Here is an 18,972-nt window from a genome sequence, read left to right on the forward strand (position 1 = left end):
AAGTTTTGTTTAACTTAAAATTGTGTCCAACTGTGGACAAATGGAAACTTATTTGGTCTGAATTCTTGTTGAAAACGTTTCCAGAATGGTTCAGGCCATTTTCCTCGCTTAGTGAAGAAGCCGATAGGTAGGGAAATTGAATCTTTGAAGACAGAAGTATATCGACCAACACAAGGTCCTGTTTTGAACAAGGATTCTCATCGTTTACTGCAAGGATAGAAACAAAGTGTAGAAACAAACCACTCAGTAGTGGTTCATATCCTGGTCTCGCACATAATTTGGGAGCTGTGTCTTTTAACAAATCCCTGATGAAACCAGGTTTTCCCATGATTTGCTTTTTGTTTTGAAAACCTGGAACAGGAAAAACAATAACTTGGAACATTTTCACATCATATGTATCCTTATTGCTTAAGTTGTTGTAATATTAGGTTGAATAATATGAAAATGTCTATATTTGACCATTTCTGATCTAGAAAACAGCAATTTCATACAGTTCAACCTAATATTGCCGACAGGTCAAGATAATTTTCATCTACTCAAGAATTTAAATCTGTGGTCTTTGAAATGAGTTTTCAGATAATTTCTTCCCTTTATATTTCTGTAAATTTTATTTTGTGCATTTAAAAATATTATTCTGATAAAAAGAGTTCACCAGACTGCCAAAAGGGTCTGTGGCCCACAAAGAATTAACAATGCCCCACTGATTTGAGTCAATCAAGTGATTTGCACAGAGTCTGAATTGGACAACTCAGTATGAATTTGTACTGACAGTTCGGATGGTAATATTCTGGCAAAAAATAAGGTACAATTGGTCATCTTAGCTGGGTCTTCTCATGTAAAATTTACCTGTGTTTATTTATCACTACACAGTCTAGTAATTGCTCCTGGCAATAAACTTCCCTTTTCCCTACATAACTTGAGAAATATGGATTTTTACATTCATTAAACTTCCTCTCAGTTCCTGGAGAAAAGCAAAGTTGATGTCCTTTTTTATGCTAATTAAGAAGGCAAGTCTACAGCATGGGACCCTCAGGCATCCACAAATGGATTTCAAAGGGTCTAGCAACCCCTTGTAATTCAATGCAGAATGTTGTAGGTATGTGTGTAAGTATATTTCTCTGGATGGAGGTCCTAGCCTTCATTATAAGGTTCCTGACCCCCAAAGTCACGGCTACAGGAAAACTCCAGGCTCAGAGTCACAGAACAAAATAGAAGGTTTTCCCTAAAATGCAGCCCACAGCCCCTGCTGACTGCTTCTAAATGGCTGTAAAATCACTCTCCTTGCAGAGCAGCTTATTTCATTTTGTATTTAAAACCCAACAGCATGTATAGATTCAGTTTGTTTCAAATCCATTCATAGATGTTTTAAATTTTAAAAAAGAAGAAAGAAACAGGAAAGAAAGCCATTGCCACCAAAATCTACCACTATTTTCTTAACAGTGAAATGTGGTCTAATGCAAATCACTTTTAGCAAATTAAATATATTAAAAAGTAGTAATTAATTATGATTGAAGCAGACAGGAGTTGTAGCTCGAAAATATACACTGCCAATATCACTACTGTGCCTCGTCCACCATAGGAATAAAAAGGAGCTCCCAGATGTCGAGGGTTATTAAAAGCCAGATGTTGAGATCGACATCTTATATGCTGGTGAATAAAATAAAGAAATATGACAGTCCAATATAAACTTTGCTAACATTTAACATGGCAGAAATGTGGATAAATTCCTTCAGTGAACTCAGAATATTATGCATTTCTTTCAAGGTTTTAGTTTCTAAAGTTTAAAGTTTTTAAAAGAAAATAGAAAGGGAAGTGGTGGCCATTTCTGGTCTCTCTAATCTTCAAAGCTTAAACATGAATTGACCCTAATCACCAAGTGATCTGGGTCAGAGTGAGTGTCCGCTTGGGGAATAAAAACAAAAATGCAGGAGCTAATCAGAGACGGAGCTCCAAGCATTTCCAAACGTTCGCAGCTGTTTGACTCCTGCACTGCCTGCATCTTTGTATGCAAATGTTAATTTGCTCAGGAACCTTACTGCACAGAAATGTAAATCTGGGGACCAAAAAATAAGAAACAGATAAATGTCACTTGATCCCTAAATTCATGCCAAGTTATTTAGAAATTCTTGGAGTTTAAAAATGTATCTATCAGGCCTGGGAGAGTCTGTTTCCTTCCCTTGTTTTTCTGTTTTCAAATCGACTTTGCAGTCGGGTTTCTGGATGTTGCCTGGTGTTTGCTCCCTTGTGTGTTCTCTGGGAGTGACTGCTATGCCAGGAGTTGCCAAAATATCTGGCTGGGAAGAAAGCCTCTCTAGTCCATCCGTCATCCGCCTGCTTTTGTCCACAGCATCTGGGGATAGAACATCCAAGGTGGGCTGAAGCCCAGAGCATAGTGACCACAAAACACAGCAGGTATTGATGAGGGGAGAGGCTTAACTATCAAACAAACTCAGGATGTATCTATGGCTCCAGAGATGATATGAAGCCATGATGGAAATCCTGCAGTCCCAGATGCTGTGCTCTAATAGGGTTCTCTAAATACTGAGATAAAACAAAATCCCTCACCGGATGGGCTGCTCACGGGGCTATGTTGATGAGAAGATCTAAGGGCAAAGTGATTGAGTCATCACTGACAAGACAGGAGACTTGCCATTGTGGGGGACATTTATTAGCCCCAGCAAAGAAGGTCTGGGAAGGAACTCCATAATATGACATGATAAACGGCCCAGTGTAAACCTTTAATTGGTCTTTATTTTGAAGTATTAGATATAGCCAGCAGGCAAGCCCTGGTACATCACAGGATTTTTTTTTTTAAAACATCTGCAATTTTCTTTGAGTCGATAGCTGGCTTTTTTCCTGAAATTGAAGGACTAGGTTCCTAATGGGGACCTTACTGTCACACTTGTCCTAGATGGAAATGAGAATGAAATTATGGAAGCGTCACTTTCAAATCCGCCTACTGCCTCTGTAAGAATTCAGCCAGCTGTCTCTGTAGGAAGTGCAACCTGGCCTCCTTGTGGAAAACGCAGGGAGACTGTCCTGGTTACTTACAGGGTGTGGCGTGGACAGTCACCAGACCCACCCCTACTCCTACTACAGTTCATGGCTTCTCTGACACTTTCTGCAAACTTCAAGCCCCAGGACTCTGCAAACTTTGGCCACGCGAGCCACAAAGGCAGGACCATAGAGCAGGATTTATGATGTGCTCTGTGCCCGGGTTCGAGCAAAGCAGCTCCTCTTGGCATTTCCAAACTGCAGGCTTGGCCAGAATTGGCAAAGGAAAGCATGTGTAAAGGAAAGCAGTGGGCATGAACCTGGCAACAAGGGTATTGAGCCTCAAGCCTCGAGCCTTGTCAGGGCACTAATGTGTTTTCTCCCAGGGTCAAGTCCAAACCTTCCCTCTGGAAACCTCCCATTTGTGTCTTCCACCTCTCCTGCCTCCTAGAATGCTTAGCCCATAAATGGATGTCTCTGTTCAGGTGATAAGGTCAGGAATGGCTGTAAACTCTTACGTGATTTGTATTTGTTACAGCCTGTGTGACCCATTTGCAGACAAGTTCTCCCAAAGAATAGAAAAGTCCTATCTAGATTCAGATAGCTGCTTTGTGCTCTGTTTAAATATAAATGTTAATTTATTTCTGACCTGGGCTAGAAATCAGCCAGTGGGTATTAGCACCAGCTCCAGGTTAGAGAGAGTGTGATGGCTTTCCATGTTTCTTCACTAAGTCTCACCAACACACAGTTATGGGGGGGCTCTTTGTGCAGACAAGGAAAGGCAGGCTCAGGGAGAAAGATGAGGTAGCTTGCTAAAGGACACCTGGCCAGGAGCTGTGGAGCCGGGATCAAATTTCAGCCTGTCTGACCACAAAGGTACACTGTCCTGACATGTGAACTTTGAAGCCACAGAAAGAAGCCTCATTTTGGCCCCAGAAAACATCTGATGGTTCTGCTTAGCTCAGCTCTGAAGTCCTTAGGACTCTGCACTGCCCTTTTGCAAGCTGTTGAAGGTCCTGGCTGGAGCTGGATGGTACAACTTAGGTGGGGTCTCTCTGGCTCTTGGAAGAAAGGGAACCTCACATGCACACAGCAGCTGTCCCTGACAGGGCATAGCAGCACCCCAGCAAATTTCAAGGTCCCTGAGGGAAAAGGCAGCACCTCCACTCCCTTCACACTGCCTCACAGCATATGTGGGAATTTAACATGTATTTTCAAATGAGTAAGTATGTAACGATAGGTCCTTGCTTTTCTGAATGACTCCACTCCACTGAGAGAGAAGGCCGCCTGGATTCCAGAGTTCCTTAGGGCTGCCAGGATCGCGTTTACCTGTTTCTCCCCAGAATGGTTCCGTCCCCTTCTCATTGTACTAGCGGCACCCCTGATCTATTCTTCTAACCTGAGTTGGAGAAAGCTGAACGGCACTGGCTAAGGGGCAACATGATGGACGATATCCCATTTTAAAAGACATTTTTAAAATGGTATCTTTTAAAAAGATATTTTAAAAGACACATGCGCTTGTTTCTCAAGGGAGAGGCAGAGGCTGCAAGCCGGTGCAGCCTGGTGGGTTTTTGGCAAGTCCACCTCACAGGGACCCCCTGAGGCAGGCAGCCACCTCAGTCTTCTTTGCCAAGCCATGGAGAATATTAGAGAAGCTTGTGGGGCATTCTCCTTCACTTCTAATGTGGCATCTTTCTCAATTTTTTGGACTATCATTATAGGGTGACTTGAAGAAACTAGTTTTCTATTTCCTTCAAGCACAAGTAATTCTAACAAACCAATCTCTAGTGCGTGGTGCCAGCTCTCCCAGCTGAAAGATACAAGATACCCAGCTGAAGATGGAAATGCTGGAAGGCTGTACTTTGGCCAACAATAGTTTTTTGGAGCCCAAAGTCAACATCTGCTAAAAGCTGACCCACTGCCAGATAGCCATAAAAAAGGGGTGGGGTGGAGACAGGCTTTATTTTCACTCCCTCATCCATCAGTCATTAACGCTTGGCTTTGTTAAACAGTGAAAACTGTGTTTTTTAACAAGATTCTGGTTCTGCTGTTTCCTGGCTGGTGGGCAACCAACTCGCCTAGCCTCTTGACTTTTCACTTCCTCAGTTGCCTCAAAAAGAAGATGGGATCAGAAGACCCTGACACTTCACAGGGTTGCTGTGTGAATTAAACTGGAGAATGTAAATTAAACTACCTTGTAGACATTACAGACGTATACAAATGTAACTGGGCACACCATCCCTGTTGGTAGCATTTGATACTTTGTCACTATTATAACACATTATTTGATACTGCCCTAAGACCAAAGGCAAAAGGCTGTATGTAAAAAGGATGTGATCGTGTATTAAACTATCCTTAGTTATTTTAACATCTCTGGGCTGTTCAAAGCTAGGGTTTATTCAGTTCATTAATATATAGATGCTGAAACAATTTTTAAAATGCTACTGTTCCATAAATAAGGTAGTTTTCAGAATCTGTGTGTGTGCAGTATATGTTTAAAGAATGTTTCCAATTCCCTTTTCTATGGTTCCTTATCTCCTGAGTGCTGCAAGTGCCTGGGGTATGGAAGACCAACACGATCCTTATTACATCAGTTCAAGAAAAAAGGAGAAGCATCGGTGTTTAGCAATAGAAAATGGATTTCCCTGCTTCCAGACCTTTCAAGGTTGGCCACCCCCTTTCAAAGGGGGAGCTGAAGAGCTGCCTCTTAGACTAATGTGACTGGATTAAAGCAGCAAGTTGAAAAGGAATCAATGCTCCCATGTTGCCGAGATGAGTTACGTCTACGAGCTGGGGAAGGTAGACTGTGTCTGAAAACCCCTGCTGACTCAAAAGACGCTGCAACAAATCATCTCTTAATGAAACCCTAATACTGCAAACAAGTTTTAAAACTAAGAGGAATCAGGGAAAGGGGAGAAAAACAACTCTACCCGAAATAGAGTAAGACTGAAATCTTCAACAGGCTCAAATCTCCTTTGAGGAAAATTCCTTTTCTAAGAGTAGGATCCTGATGCATTAAGCAGCTCTGCCTCTTTCCCAGACATGAAGACCCTACCTGGCAGGGTTTATCAAGTCGTGCCCTCATGTGCTTACATGTAAGGAACTAACATCACACCCAGATTAAAGAGCTTCGGCAATAACCTGCTCATCTGCAAAGCCAGCTGCCTAAGGGCTGCGTCAGCCCCGCCCCCTCCCTCACCTGTGGCTGTAATGGTTGGGTGAGCACGTAACTGCTAGTAGAGGAAGGAGCAGTTAAATACCTCCCTCAACAGTTCAGACACTTGTCCTCATTTCCTTCCTTACCTGTGGCCTCACAGACAGCCACGACAGGGTCATTCCAGAGCTTCTGCTCTTAAAAACAAGCAAACAAATAAACTGTCACCTTTATTTCCCAATGGTGAGAAATCACATATTCCTCTGGTTCGTGTTTTAGTAGCTTTGGGGATTTCTGTTAGTCTTTGAGGGAGAAAGAAAAAAAATGACATCTGAGCTATCTTTCTACTTCATGTACTTAAAAAAAAATCTGTTGAGTTTTAAATACAGCATCTTCCAATCTACTTGTGATAAAAGGAGCATCAGAAAAGGGGCAAGTGAGCACAAGAAAAAAAAATTCGCAACTATGTGTGCTGAAGGATGTTAACTAAACTTATTCTGGTAATCATTTCACAATATAACCTTATATCAAATCATTATGTTGTATAACTAAAATGAATACAATGGTAAAGGTCAATTATATTTTGATTTTTGAAAATTAATTTATTGTTTACAAAGAGAAAAGAGGCAAGTGGCTCACAAGGTTTAATTCAAACTGCATTCCAGGACATCTTTGACTCCAGTTCTCAGAGGACTGGCCCAAGAGTGGGAACAGCTGAAATCTCTGAACCCTTATCCCATCCAATAAACATCAGCCCAACAAGAGGTTTCTTCATGGGTTTTTGAATTTGAAGGTTTCATCCCTACTTGAAGCCAAAACCCAAAGGCTTCTTCCAAGAGGTGGTCCATGAAATTAGATTTGCAATGCAAAAAACCTCTATCGTCTCTTGTTCAGTCAAGCTTCAGACATACTAGCTTGGATGGGAAACTGATATTAAAACCCTAAGACATGTAACTTTTCTTATTAGGTTACTGTCGTGGGGAACAAAAATTTTTTTGTTTGTTCTGAAACAATAGTAAGTTCTGATAGGTGGTAGTTAATTTTTCTTCTATGTAGGAAACGTGAAAATGTATTTACATACACATACATATATGTATATACAATGTATATTCAAACACGCACTCAGGGGAAGTTAGGGAGAGAAACTTCTAGTTAAACATGATCTTGAGAAATTCTTCCATATGTGGAAAAGTCCTCAGTTCGTCTGACATATAGCTATACATACATATATACACACAGGACACTATGTATACATTTATCCCACATTCATTTAACCTCAAAACATAAAATAAATTCTTTTTTTTTCCTTCCCTAAGCAAAAGCTAGGAATAACAACTCCATATACAGAATCCATCTTCTGGGGGGCAATGGAGCAAGTTAAACCCCTCGTCTGTTTGTTAGAATTCAAAGGGCTGCACTTTGGCTAATCTGTTGGTGAAAGTGCAAGGAAAGCAGGGCATCAATCACAGAATCCCAACCAGCATTTCACAGAGAGGGCAAGTGGGGAATCCCAGGGCCTTGAGTTGGCTTTCTGAGAAGTAACAGGGCCCAGGGAGGAAATGCTGTGACTATTCCTTCTCTGGGGGGACAGTGAGACTCCACCAACTCCTGTTAACCAAACATAAAGTTCAAGGCCCTGGGAGGAAGAGGAAGAGGAAGAAGAGAAAAGCAGGGGGGTGGGTGCGGTTACAAGACAGATCTGGGGCCAAGAAACACATGGGGCTTGGAAATGTCACCTGCCTCCAGCCACACCTCCATGAGGGCCTGACGGCTGGAAGTTCCCCTCCTATGCGAATGCTCTGCAGGACACTGGCTAATTCAATCTGGGAGCTCGGGAGTATGCAGCATGGACAGAGGTGGGAAGGAGAGAGAGCAGGAACCTTGTCTTTATTTTCAGAACTAACTCTACCTTATGGCTTTTCTGCCTGAAAGAAGAGGGTAGAGGGGACACGTTCTGAGACCAGAAATCTCAAAACCAACGTAGCGAGCGTTGCAGCCTCTTTGAAGAGAGCACAGGTGCAGTCAGCATGGCAAGAATCACTGGGATAATTTCATTATATCTTAAAATACGATCTGTATATCTCTCTCATGACCACTAGTTTGAAAAGAAAGCCAAATCTAGGTCTGGGTTCTCTGGTGAACAAGTTATTTGATGGCTTATGGGAAAATAACATGTGTCTCAAGCAGAATTCTACAGGAATTTTCAGCAGAAAATGAAAGTGGACATTCAGTGCTCTGAAATGTGTCCAGTGGTACAAACTCATGTTTCAGCTGAGAGCCAACACATGCTGGGACCACACAGTAAACAGGAGCAACAGAGAATGGACCAAAGATCGCTATTTACATCTGCAGGCAGATTCTGGAAATTGCCGAGTGGAGTGGGTAATATTTAGGATTAGGGCAATCAAATTTCTAGGAATAGATTAGCAGAGGAGACACCCTAAAGCTGAGGATGCAAAATAGAGAACCCAGCTTCTGCCACAATAAGGTCACTATCTGAAAGTACTCCAATAGCCCTGGCTGATCTGATGGCAGCCCTGGGCCAAGTGAAGCATCCTTTACTCTGCTCTGGGGGCCTGACTTGTCCCAGGCCTTGTGTGTACAGAGGCTCATGAATGAGTAAGCAACAGAATGTGGGTCCTGGCAATCCACTGCCAAGGGCCCGCTGTAAACTAGAGCAATTCCCCTCCTTCTCTGTGCCAGGCTCTCTACTCCTTGAGGATCTCACTCTTGTGACTCTAGGGAAGTGGGAGAGTTGTAAGAGGGCACATTTTCACTGGCACAGTGACAGCAGGAAGAGAGAAGAGTAAAAGGGCAAGGGGAAATGGGGGAGAAAGAAATGAATGGTCACAAACAGAAGAATGGAAATAATGTCGATGAAGGCTGGGGCAAATGGGAGGAGAACTGATGGGATAACATTTTAATTCAAATTTGGAAAATAAATCAAAATAAGAGAAAATCTGCTACAGTTGGACAGGAAAGGGAAAACACATATTTGCATTCTAGAGGAAATCAATATTGTAGCCATGCAACCATATTTAATACATGTGGTTGCATAAATATATCCAGACTGACATCCAAGGAGGTTTGCCCCCAGGGTACAGCACTCAGAGACTCAGGCCCTTCTCTTGGGCCTGTTGATTTTCAGGTGTGTGACTCTGAAAAATTAACAGCCTCTCTAAGCTCCAGTGTCTTTATCTGTACAATGGGGATACTCCCATCTGCCCTATTTCCCAAAGGTACTACGAGAACAACTCATTCAACAGACATTTATCAAGTGCCTACTGTGGGCCAGACAAGTGTGACTGTGCTTTGCAATATGTAACCAAGAGTATGAATATGACTTAAGATATGGCCCCAAATTTCCTTAATCAATTTATTAAGTCTTATGCCTCCATGCTCCTGGACTCCGCAGCCCTCCTTTAGAAGTAAGATTTCTATAAGTAAAATGTGAAATTTAAATTTCAATTGGGATCTGAAAGTCTTCAAGGTGGTCAAAATGCCTTGATCTTTCCAACCCCCGTGAGTGAGAATTTCCATTCAAAGAAGGAGGGAGAGAGAGGAGAGGCAAGTTCTAGGCTTGGAAAGTGGCCATATATTCTGGGGTTTCCAGTCCAAAAAGAATGTTTACGTTTTGGCCAGTTAGGCCCCCACAAAGTAGAATCAGAATGGCAGATGCTTTACCAAACGGAGGTGCATTTTGCACACAAAAAAGCAGTAAGATCCAGGTCCTTAAAGACCCAAAATTCAACTCAGGACCCAAGGACAGAAGTGTGAGTCCTGGAAGCCAAAGGGCAGTCTGAACAAGCCTGGCATTTTGAGTTGGCTGAAGTGTGGTGTTCACCCTGACGCCATACTTTTTTCTTATCCATGGGGTTATTAGTCCATACCTGGGAGCCACTGGAAGGAGATTAATGAAATATGACTATGAAAAGCATACGATGCCTAGAAAAATAAGTAAAAAATCTTGGCATCATGGTAAGACAAGGAAAGACGCTACTTAAAGAAAATGACAGAAAGTGACAATGACAGGTACAGAGGGCATTTAGGAGAAGTTGCGTTTCCACTGAGCTTTTCTAAATCAGTCAGACTCGGTAACTTCAATAAAATAAAATCACTAATGAGTCTCCAGCATGTACTATTTATTCTTTGGTCTTAATTATTTCTCAAAGCTCACCAGTAGCTTGTGTCATGGGAAATATTTGTTGTCTGCCTCTGTGGCTGCTTCTTGGTTTGAAGGATTTCCTAAGGCATTACTGGTGTTTCTCTGAATGTTCGGCTTGAACATATTCAACGACTATGGCTGTCCTGGGGGTCACAGGCCATCAAATATTAACTGTTCCTTTCTTGGGTAGGGGGTGTAGGCTGTTGGACTGCCACACCCCACTGACTTCTCTTACACGTTCTCCATATTCTCTTCCCCTTATGACACTCATTTTCAATCTCTGAAGAGCCATGTATTTATGATGATCCTTATTTTCCTGGGTCCTCATTCTTGTAATGGCTCCCTTAATTCCAATCTATTGATTTTTTTGGTGGGATAGCTCATTCTCAGATGTTAGAGTCTGAAGAAAAGTTATCCTAAGAAGCGAACACTCTCATTTTCTGCTATGCAAAGCATAAGGAAAATTTGCCTTGAAACTTCACCTTCTGGTGAAAAACACTGACGGAAACTGGATCAGCCCTGTTTTAAACTGGGTAGTCTCTTCACCTGATACTCTGAGAACAGTATTTCTCAGAGCACAGATGTTACTAGAAAAGAAGAAGAAAAAAGATTCCATGATCAAATAAATCTGGGAAATGCTGGGTTAAATAAAATTGGAGAGCTTTCTTTCTTATATGGCTTTATAGATCCTTTGATTTGTTAATTGTACCAAGACTCTCCAAGATCGTGTTATAATACACAGCACTTTCCCAAAATTCTTTGGCCACCAAATCTTTATTTCAAGACTTTCCTCATGGGACTAATGTTCCAAACGTTACTTTGGGAAATCCCAGTCTAGACTTATAACCCTTGGATTCAGTTTCTCCCGAGAAAGCAAAATCATAGTAAAGGAGAGAGGGGTAGGGAAGAAATGGAAAAAGAATCTAACTCTGAAAGTACCTGGCAATACTTAAATTGAATTTCCTAAGGAAAAATGAGTTTCTCTGGAAAAGTAGAAAAGTGGCTGATTTTTTATATTTCTTCATTTTCACGTGTATCTGACCTCTTAATAAAGCTCAAAAGGCAATGTCAACATTTTGTAGCCCCTCTTCTAGAAGATACAGATGGTCAGCCTCATGGCCACAGGAAGGTCAGGGCTGGAAGATTCATGGGAAGGGAATCAGGAATCCCTGGAAGAGACCTTTCCCCTTTAAGTCAGTTCAATTAACATCAAGAGCGTTTAATTTAAATCTCATCCAAATCAATCCATTATTCAGACTCTAATGTTGTACACACTGATATAAAGCTGTCACTTTCTCCAAAGAAGTAGTTCCACTCCATACATATTAATACATATACTTACACAATTATGTGTAGCTTTTACAATCAACTGGGAAAGACTTCCCAGCCATTCAATAACTGTTACAGTCTGGGACTTACTTAGATTTATAACAATGCACATATTGATAGATGAGTTGGTGAATATGAATCTCAAAATCCCATACAGGGGAAGGCATCACTGTCCAAGACCTGGAATACCCAGTCAGAAAGGGCAACCAGCCCAGGGGATCTTGCCATCTCCATCATTGGAGTCAACCTATTCCTGCCAGGGCTCCTAACTTAAGCCTCCTTCTCTGATTGAAAAAGTGCACCAAGGGAACTTTACAGCCTAGCTGACTCCAGTTTAAAACCACAAAGCTATCCTTCTGATTAAGGGTATTTCACTTTCACAGTGAACCCCACTGCAGTTCCTAAGTCATGGGCCCCCTAATTAAGTTAAAACTACCTGTTATCTGTCTTGTTCTGATTGACAAGATCCTGAACAGAACTGAATGAGACATCAGACTTTTGCTCTAAACCAGACAGCAAACCCCTTGCATGCAGGGGTATTACCCATCATCCTCTTCCCCAAGCCCAGCAAAGTGGCCGGCGTGGAACATGTGCTCCAAGTATCGGCTGAATGAGCAAAGACCCAGCAGCAGGACTCTAGTCAGTGGAGGACCCCCTCCTCTCAGGGCCTGGATTTTTCATCTGTAGAAGAGGATGAGGCTCTCTGCCTCTGTGTTCATGGTTTGCTCAGAGTAGTTACTGAGATGGAGAATGTGAAAGTGGAGCGTCATCACCACCTTCCTAACAGTGCCAATGAGAAACGTGTACCAGAGGTCCTGACCACGTAATGTTAGTCAGACATTCCTCAAGGAATGCTAATTCTTCTGTGGAGGGCACCACCCCTGAGCAATTATTTCTGCCCCATGACAACCTCTAGTGTCTGTAGACAAACTTAAGAGGGTCAACCAAACAGGCAAGTACTCTAGTCTAATAATTAAAGATCTCTGGAAAGGTATCCGGAGACTAACTTTTGTAAAAAAATATCACTCACAAGGACGGTAAATTTGAACTGGTGCCGTGTTTCTAGCAGGACACATTAGTGTATGTGTCTCCGTGATGAAACAAGACGGTTATCTCAGCAGGTTCTTGTGCGAACCACTTCCCCAATTTGCCTCCAAACCTTCTTTCCGTCCCTATAGTGCTCCGTGTTCCTGTTTCTCTGGGGGAAATTCCAGGATGGCCTTCTAGCACCTATAAAGCCTTACACTTACACCTCACGGCAGAAGGTCAAGGAGCAAAGGGCAGGGATAAAGAGTGAGAATGAATTAGTTAGCAGGATGCCAGGTATACTGGGGCAGGTGAGTGTGGGGAGGTGGTGGTGGTTGTGAGGGATGAGAACTGAATAAATAAAACCAAATCAGACCCAAACCACAGACATATGAGATAATGACATAAAATTAATCTCTCTCTCCATTTTGCTGATCTCCAAACTGAGAACCATTTTTGAGAGCTAATGACATAAACCAGTGCCTTTCTGCACTTGGCTTCAGAAACTAAGATGTCCTATGTGGACATCTTCTCCAGGGTTGAGGTCTCTGAGGGCAAATGTTTCCTGGTACAAGGATAGGGCCAAGCTGGGGGCGGGGAGCCCTCCGATTGGAGCTACCTCACTGCACAGCTCCAGGGGGTATATTTTATGTTGTGTACTATATAAATGATGCCCCCTGGAGTTGTACTACTGGGAAAACACCTTGGGGACTTGGAATCTTAACTTCTCCTATGGGATGGAGTGACATGAGGTAAAAAGGAAACAGAGCCACCTGAAAAAAAATTTTAGGAGTACAATAAGCACCCCTTCCTCCAACAAACAGGTAAACCCCTCCTCACACAGGTAATTCAAATAAACCCTTCCCTCACATATTTAGAAATACAGAACAAAGGCATTCACACTTACCCAGATGATTCCATTCCATTACCTATGACCCCATCCCTCTTAAAATTTATTGTATACGTTAAACTACTTTAAAAAAAGGTCATAGTACAATAAAGGAGGAATTACTGTCAATATTGATTATATTATCCTGCTAGTTTGCATTTAATTTCATAATTTCCACAAAATTTACCTTCAAGAGTGTTAATGCTAAACATAAATAGTTTTTGCATGTGGTGGGTGAATGTGAATATCGTTGAAAACCACAGGAGGGCTGTGTTTTTGTCAATCCATCTCTTCACTTCTTTACTTAGTTAAGGGAGAAGATAGGGTCCAAATCAAATAAACTAGACCCCTTGACTTCACTGGCTAAAATGAAGCAAAACTGATTTCTTTTCATGTTGTTTTACCCCACTTTTAATTTGCATCACTAAGGAATTTTCTAGGACTGTTCTCACCAAGCTCAAGGCTTCTCTGATTGCCAAGCTCATGGAAACAAAGTGCTTTCTCTTAAAACCCTGAAAGAGACATTCCAAAGTAAGCCACCATTAGATACTGAGCCAGCAACAGACTACATATCTATGAAAGAAGAAAGGAGAGGAGGAAAGAAAATGCATAACATAAACAAGAACAGACAAAACCTTAAAGAGGAAGGAGAAAGGAAAACATTTAGATTCCTTGAGTGATGGAAATAAATACCAAAGCTATTAGTTTCAGTTCAAAGAACGTATCACTTTATGCTGTTTATTATTTCTTGAGGATTATTTATTTTATCTTAGAATATCCAAAGGGTAAAAGGGGCCTTGGAGGTAAGCGGCAATGAAACTGACCTGGTCAGGAGAGGGCCTGTGATTGGAATGTTGCGACCTCCCGGGAGATCGGTGGTGGTGGTGATGGTGGTGGTGGTGGTAGTGGTGGTGGTCCTCATCATAGTTGTCCGCCATCAGCTTCATTCTGTTCTGGGTCTGCACAGAACAAAAACCAGGGAAGATTCCTTCAGGAGCTAGAAGACCAGCCAAAGAGACTCAGGGCATAATTACAGCACCTATAGGGCTCCCTTTGTTCCTTTTTTAGGAACAGTTCTCATTTTTAGTTACACTGAAACTTAACAAAGAATGCACCATGCCATGAGCTTTGGCGAAAGAGGTTTTGTCACATCCTTGAAGCCACTATGTTGCTGGATCTCCATTCAGAGACATAAGTGTACTTCCCCCACGAGATTTAAAAGGCAATAAATGGACACATACTAAAGTGCTTTGTTTTATGTTATCAAGCGATCACAGAGGTCCGGAGTAAGCCTGCAATCACATACCGTCAATGGTCACATCCTACACTCTAGAGCAAGCAAGAGAGGGAAGCCCTGGATGAAAAGATGGAAAAGGCCTGGATGGAGACACAGAACTACAGACAAACAGTGGCCTTGCAAGACAAGGCCGAGAAATCCACTTAAAAGCTGCCAAATGCAAAAATACTGATGGGGATGGTTTGTTACCATGATGACTTCTAGGGAAAGGGCACTCGATGGACATTTTAATTGATATTGTTCTTTGAAGAAATTAAGCAAAAAAAAAGCGAAGTTGATGGAGAAGAGCTTTACTCCCTGTTATGTTTGTCACATGAGACAACTAGGTGTCAGAGTTAAACCCCAAGGGGCATAGAATTGTATTGTTTTATTATGTCGGGCAAGAAAGAGACCAACGATCAATCGACCTAACAGGGTCACAGAATCTAGAAAACTGCCTAAAGACCATGGAAAAAGGCAGATAAAAATATCCAGCTCGGAAAGCCAGGAAATGTAGGACTACAAGTGTGGGTTTGGAGATAAGGCCGTCTGGGTTCCAGTGTTGCTCCACCTCTTTGCCGGTTCCGTGGTCTCCTGAGAGTTAACTATTTCTGTGCCCCGATTTCCTCAACTTCAAAATGGGAGTAAGAGTACCCCCTTCCCTGCGGTTGTTCTAAGGAGAAAATGATACGATGGACTTCAAGTCAGTCCAGGCTCTGGCACATAATGGGCTTGAAATAAAAGTCATGCTGTTATTACTATTACTGTTGCTGTTGTTTACTGGAAGACACTTCTCCTTCTTAATACATGTGGTTTCCTTTGCCTGTGACACCTCCCCCAGCCACCTTCCCTTGCTTCTAACTTCTGTGTCTGGCCTTTTCCTGACCCCACCCTTGAGAGCAGGTGACGTGTGCCTCCTACTTACCACCCCTCTCTAACCACCGATTTATCTGTCCATTTGTCAGTAAACTTCAGGCTGTTTCTTTCATCTGCCTCTCTCCAGAATCTAACACAGGGCCAAGTAGATGTAGATAACATTATGCATGCTGTTGCAACCAGTGACTGAAAGAAAGAAGGGGACATAATTTTGAGGGACGCTGCCATTCTAGAGGCGAGCTGCATGATTGTCCTTAGCCAGGGAAGGTCACTAAGAGTTGAGAACATCTCATGAGTTGCCATAACAATACCACTGGTGGCTCATGACACCAAGCCATCAGCACTTTAAGAGAGCTGGAAGTCAGAGGCTGGCAGAGCCCCCAGCCAGCTGGAATGTTACTATGTAATATAAATAATACTCTGATAATAATTCTGGACCTAGCAGTCTACTCTTATAGTATTTTTCATGTATGATCTTAACTTAACCTCAAAACTTTCCTGGGAGGAATTATTACTATCTTCATTTATAGCTAGGAAATCAAGGCATAGATTTCAGCCCCCAGAGGCTCTTTCTTGACATAGAACACGGAGATTTCCAGGCCTTCCAATTCTCAATCACTAGGCTTTTCTCTTAGCCGTGTTGCTAGCAAAAAAGGCAACAGCCGAACAGGTAGAAATAGCTTTCTCATAAATGCTTCAGTTCTGTTAAGTTTTGGAAACACCTCACATCGCAATTCTATGTGACAGAGGATGTCTCATGATTTACTCACTCCATTTTTTAAAAATGTGTACGGTATTTGAAAGGCCCCAGAGTGGACGTAAAAACATGCGTGTATATGGATAAAAACAATAAAAGTAGAGGGAAGGAGCCACCTAAAAATCTAATTAAAATATCTCAGGCAACCGTTGGCAGCTGATAGCATTTCCATCCTTCACTTGTCCACTTAAAAGTGTCAGAAGACCCAACGGACAAGTTACATCTTATGAGAAACAGCAGGTCAGTGGAGCTGTTGCCGACCAAGTGCTGAGATTCCCCTATCCGGGAATCTCTTATACACCAGATTGTGAAATTCAGCGTTTACACCTAAAATTCCAGTAGTGTCAGGAGCCTATACTTTTGAACTCATGAACTAATAAACCTGGAATTGTTTCTTCTAATAGAATTCTAAAAGTCTGAAGGGAGCTGTAAGATCTGCTATGGTCAAGAAGGAAGGGACTCGCCCAAGAATGAATGATGAAGCCTAAATGAACAAATAATAACTCTGCTATTGTAAACATCATAATGCCCTTATCCTTTGGGGAAGCTCCTGTGATTTTATGAGATTATTTTCTTACCAGCGACAAGCTTAAAGTTCCCTACCTTTGAACTGTATCCCATAAAAGAATGTACAAGCTAAACAAGATGCTATATGCAGTCCTAAATGTGTCTGCTGAAATGAGGTGTTGGAGAATAGGCATGTCATGGGATAAAGACTGTAAATGAATGATGTCATCTTTCCAATTTGGTGCTGAAATATAAATAAACCACGTTGTTCATGTGAATACCAGATCTGGGGGAAATGTACACAGAGCAATTGTGAGCGGAAGAGGCTTCTTTTGATTAGTCTGGGCTGGAAGAGAAGAGTGTGAAATGGAGATGAAAAATGAGAGTTTAGCCTGATATTTTAGACCATTTTTATTTATCTTGCTTGTAGCACGTCCCCTAAACTATGACCGATTTCTTACAGGCTGGTGGCTAGTTTTCCCTTCCGTAGAAAAGTTTGACCAAATCCTGCCCATTTAATTGTGAAATTGGAAATGGATCTCTTAAAAAATTTTTTCAATCTACACTACCTATCCTCATCTCCACACAATTACATTGGTTTCCTAACACACCAAGAATGGTCTAGAAGGATAGAAAGCCATGAATAACATTCCCTAAAGGTGGATGGAAGAAAAACTGCAGAAAATTTAAAGAAGGATTGGAACAAGGATACTGTTCGTTCAAATATTTCCAGACACGTTTACCAGGTGATGCTTCACATCCCTGTGGCCATCAGAGATATACAAGGTGCCCACCACAAAGCCTTAGACAGCAAATCCTCTGGGCAGTCATAACTGAAATCCCGGGAAAGCTAATATAGAGTTGGAACTAGGTAGCTTTCCACAGCTCTGCACTTGGCAACTCATGGCCTCATTTAGTAATTCACTGAAGCCCATTTTTATTTGCTTTTCAGAGTTTACCAAACTGCTGACCTGACACGTTCGCCCTGGGTAACTGTGTTATACTGGTTTTACTGTATTATGTCATGACTGCTGAGACAAATCTCATCAGGTTTCATTTTCTACTTCCTCTTTCTTCCAGGCGCCACCTTATTGCTCTGGGGCAATCGGTTCCTAACAGTTCTCCTGCTACACTCTTGCCTCGCATTGAACGCAATCTGTAGTCAAGAGTGACATCAGACCTCTGTTACTACCTGGCTTTAGATTCCTCAGAGGCTCCCCACTGCCCTCAGGAAAGAGCCCCATCTCCTCCGTAGCTTATGAAGCTCTTGTGAGGTAACTGCTGTTCACCTCTCGGCTGCCTATCCTCCCCTCCCTGCCCGGGGACAGGCTGATCTCTGGTCCTGTCATGCCTTTTATTCTCTCCCCCTTTACCTGGGTTATACTCATTAGTTCTTCTGGTCTTAGCTTCAACACCATCACCTCCAGAACCACTTTCCGTAAGTCCACCTCAGAAGGGATTAAGTGCCCCTCTACTGCCTCTCCCAGAATGCTGTACCTACCCCCACCCGCTTCCATCATAGCACTTATGTCAATGAATGGTAAGTAGTCACGTGTTTTCTGGGCTTTCTCTGTCACTAGGTTGAAATTCTCTTGAGGGAAGCACTAGGTGTGAATTACCCTTGGACTCACCACCTAGCACAGAGTCTGGTATATAAGTAGCAAGTAAATGTGTGTGGAATAAATGTGTAAATGTACGAAGGAATGGACAGGCCACTTTGGAACAGATGAAAGGAAAAAATACACAATTAGCATCTATGATGAGCCAGGTGAGTATGTAACTCTTCATGTGATAGTTTAACCTTCCCTATTGTGCATTTGGTTTTGGTGCTTGTTGTTCTTGGGAGTGAGGGAGCAGGCTAAATGTATAGTTTCGGAGCTGTTACAAAAGTCAAATTGTTCTTGTTTGAGAAATATGCTGTTCTTGAATAAAATGGACCTACTGAAGTACTCCCTGTCTTTGGGTACTTACATCATTAAGAATAAAGAGTGTGGGAGTG

At 42.2% G+C, this 18,972-nt stretch overlaps 1 protein-coding gene across 2 annotated transcripts in view; it reads right to left on the reverse strand.

Moving 5' to 3' along the window:
* ERC2 (ELKS/RAB6-interacting/CAST family member 2) overlaps positions 1-18,972 on the reverse strand; it is a 961,347-nt gene that overhangs the window by 185,175 nt on the left and 757,200 nt on the right. For both annotated transcript variants that reach the window (XR_003796722.1, XM_029242971.1), the window contains exon 16: positions 14,382-14,516. Coding sequence is in view for 1 of the 2 variants with exons in the window: in XM_029242971.1 (XP_029098804.1) it covers positions 14,382-14,516 (135 nt within the window). In the remaining variant the exon portion in view is untranslated. The remainder of the gene's footprint in view (positions 1-14,381; positions 14,517-18,972) is intronic.

This window comes from Monodon monoceros, unplaced genomic scaffold (genome assembly GCF_005190385.1).
Source record: "Monodon monoceros isolate NGI ecotype Baffin Bay Population unplaced genomic scaffold, NGI_Narwhal_1 Super_Scaffold_3, whole genome shotgun sequence".
Lineage (NCBI taxonomy): Eukaryota > Metazoa > Chordata > Mammalia > Artiodactyla > Monodontidae > Monodon > Monodon monoceros.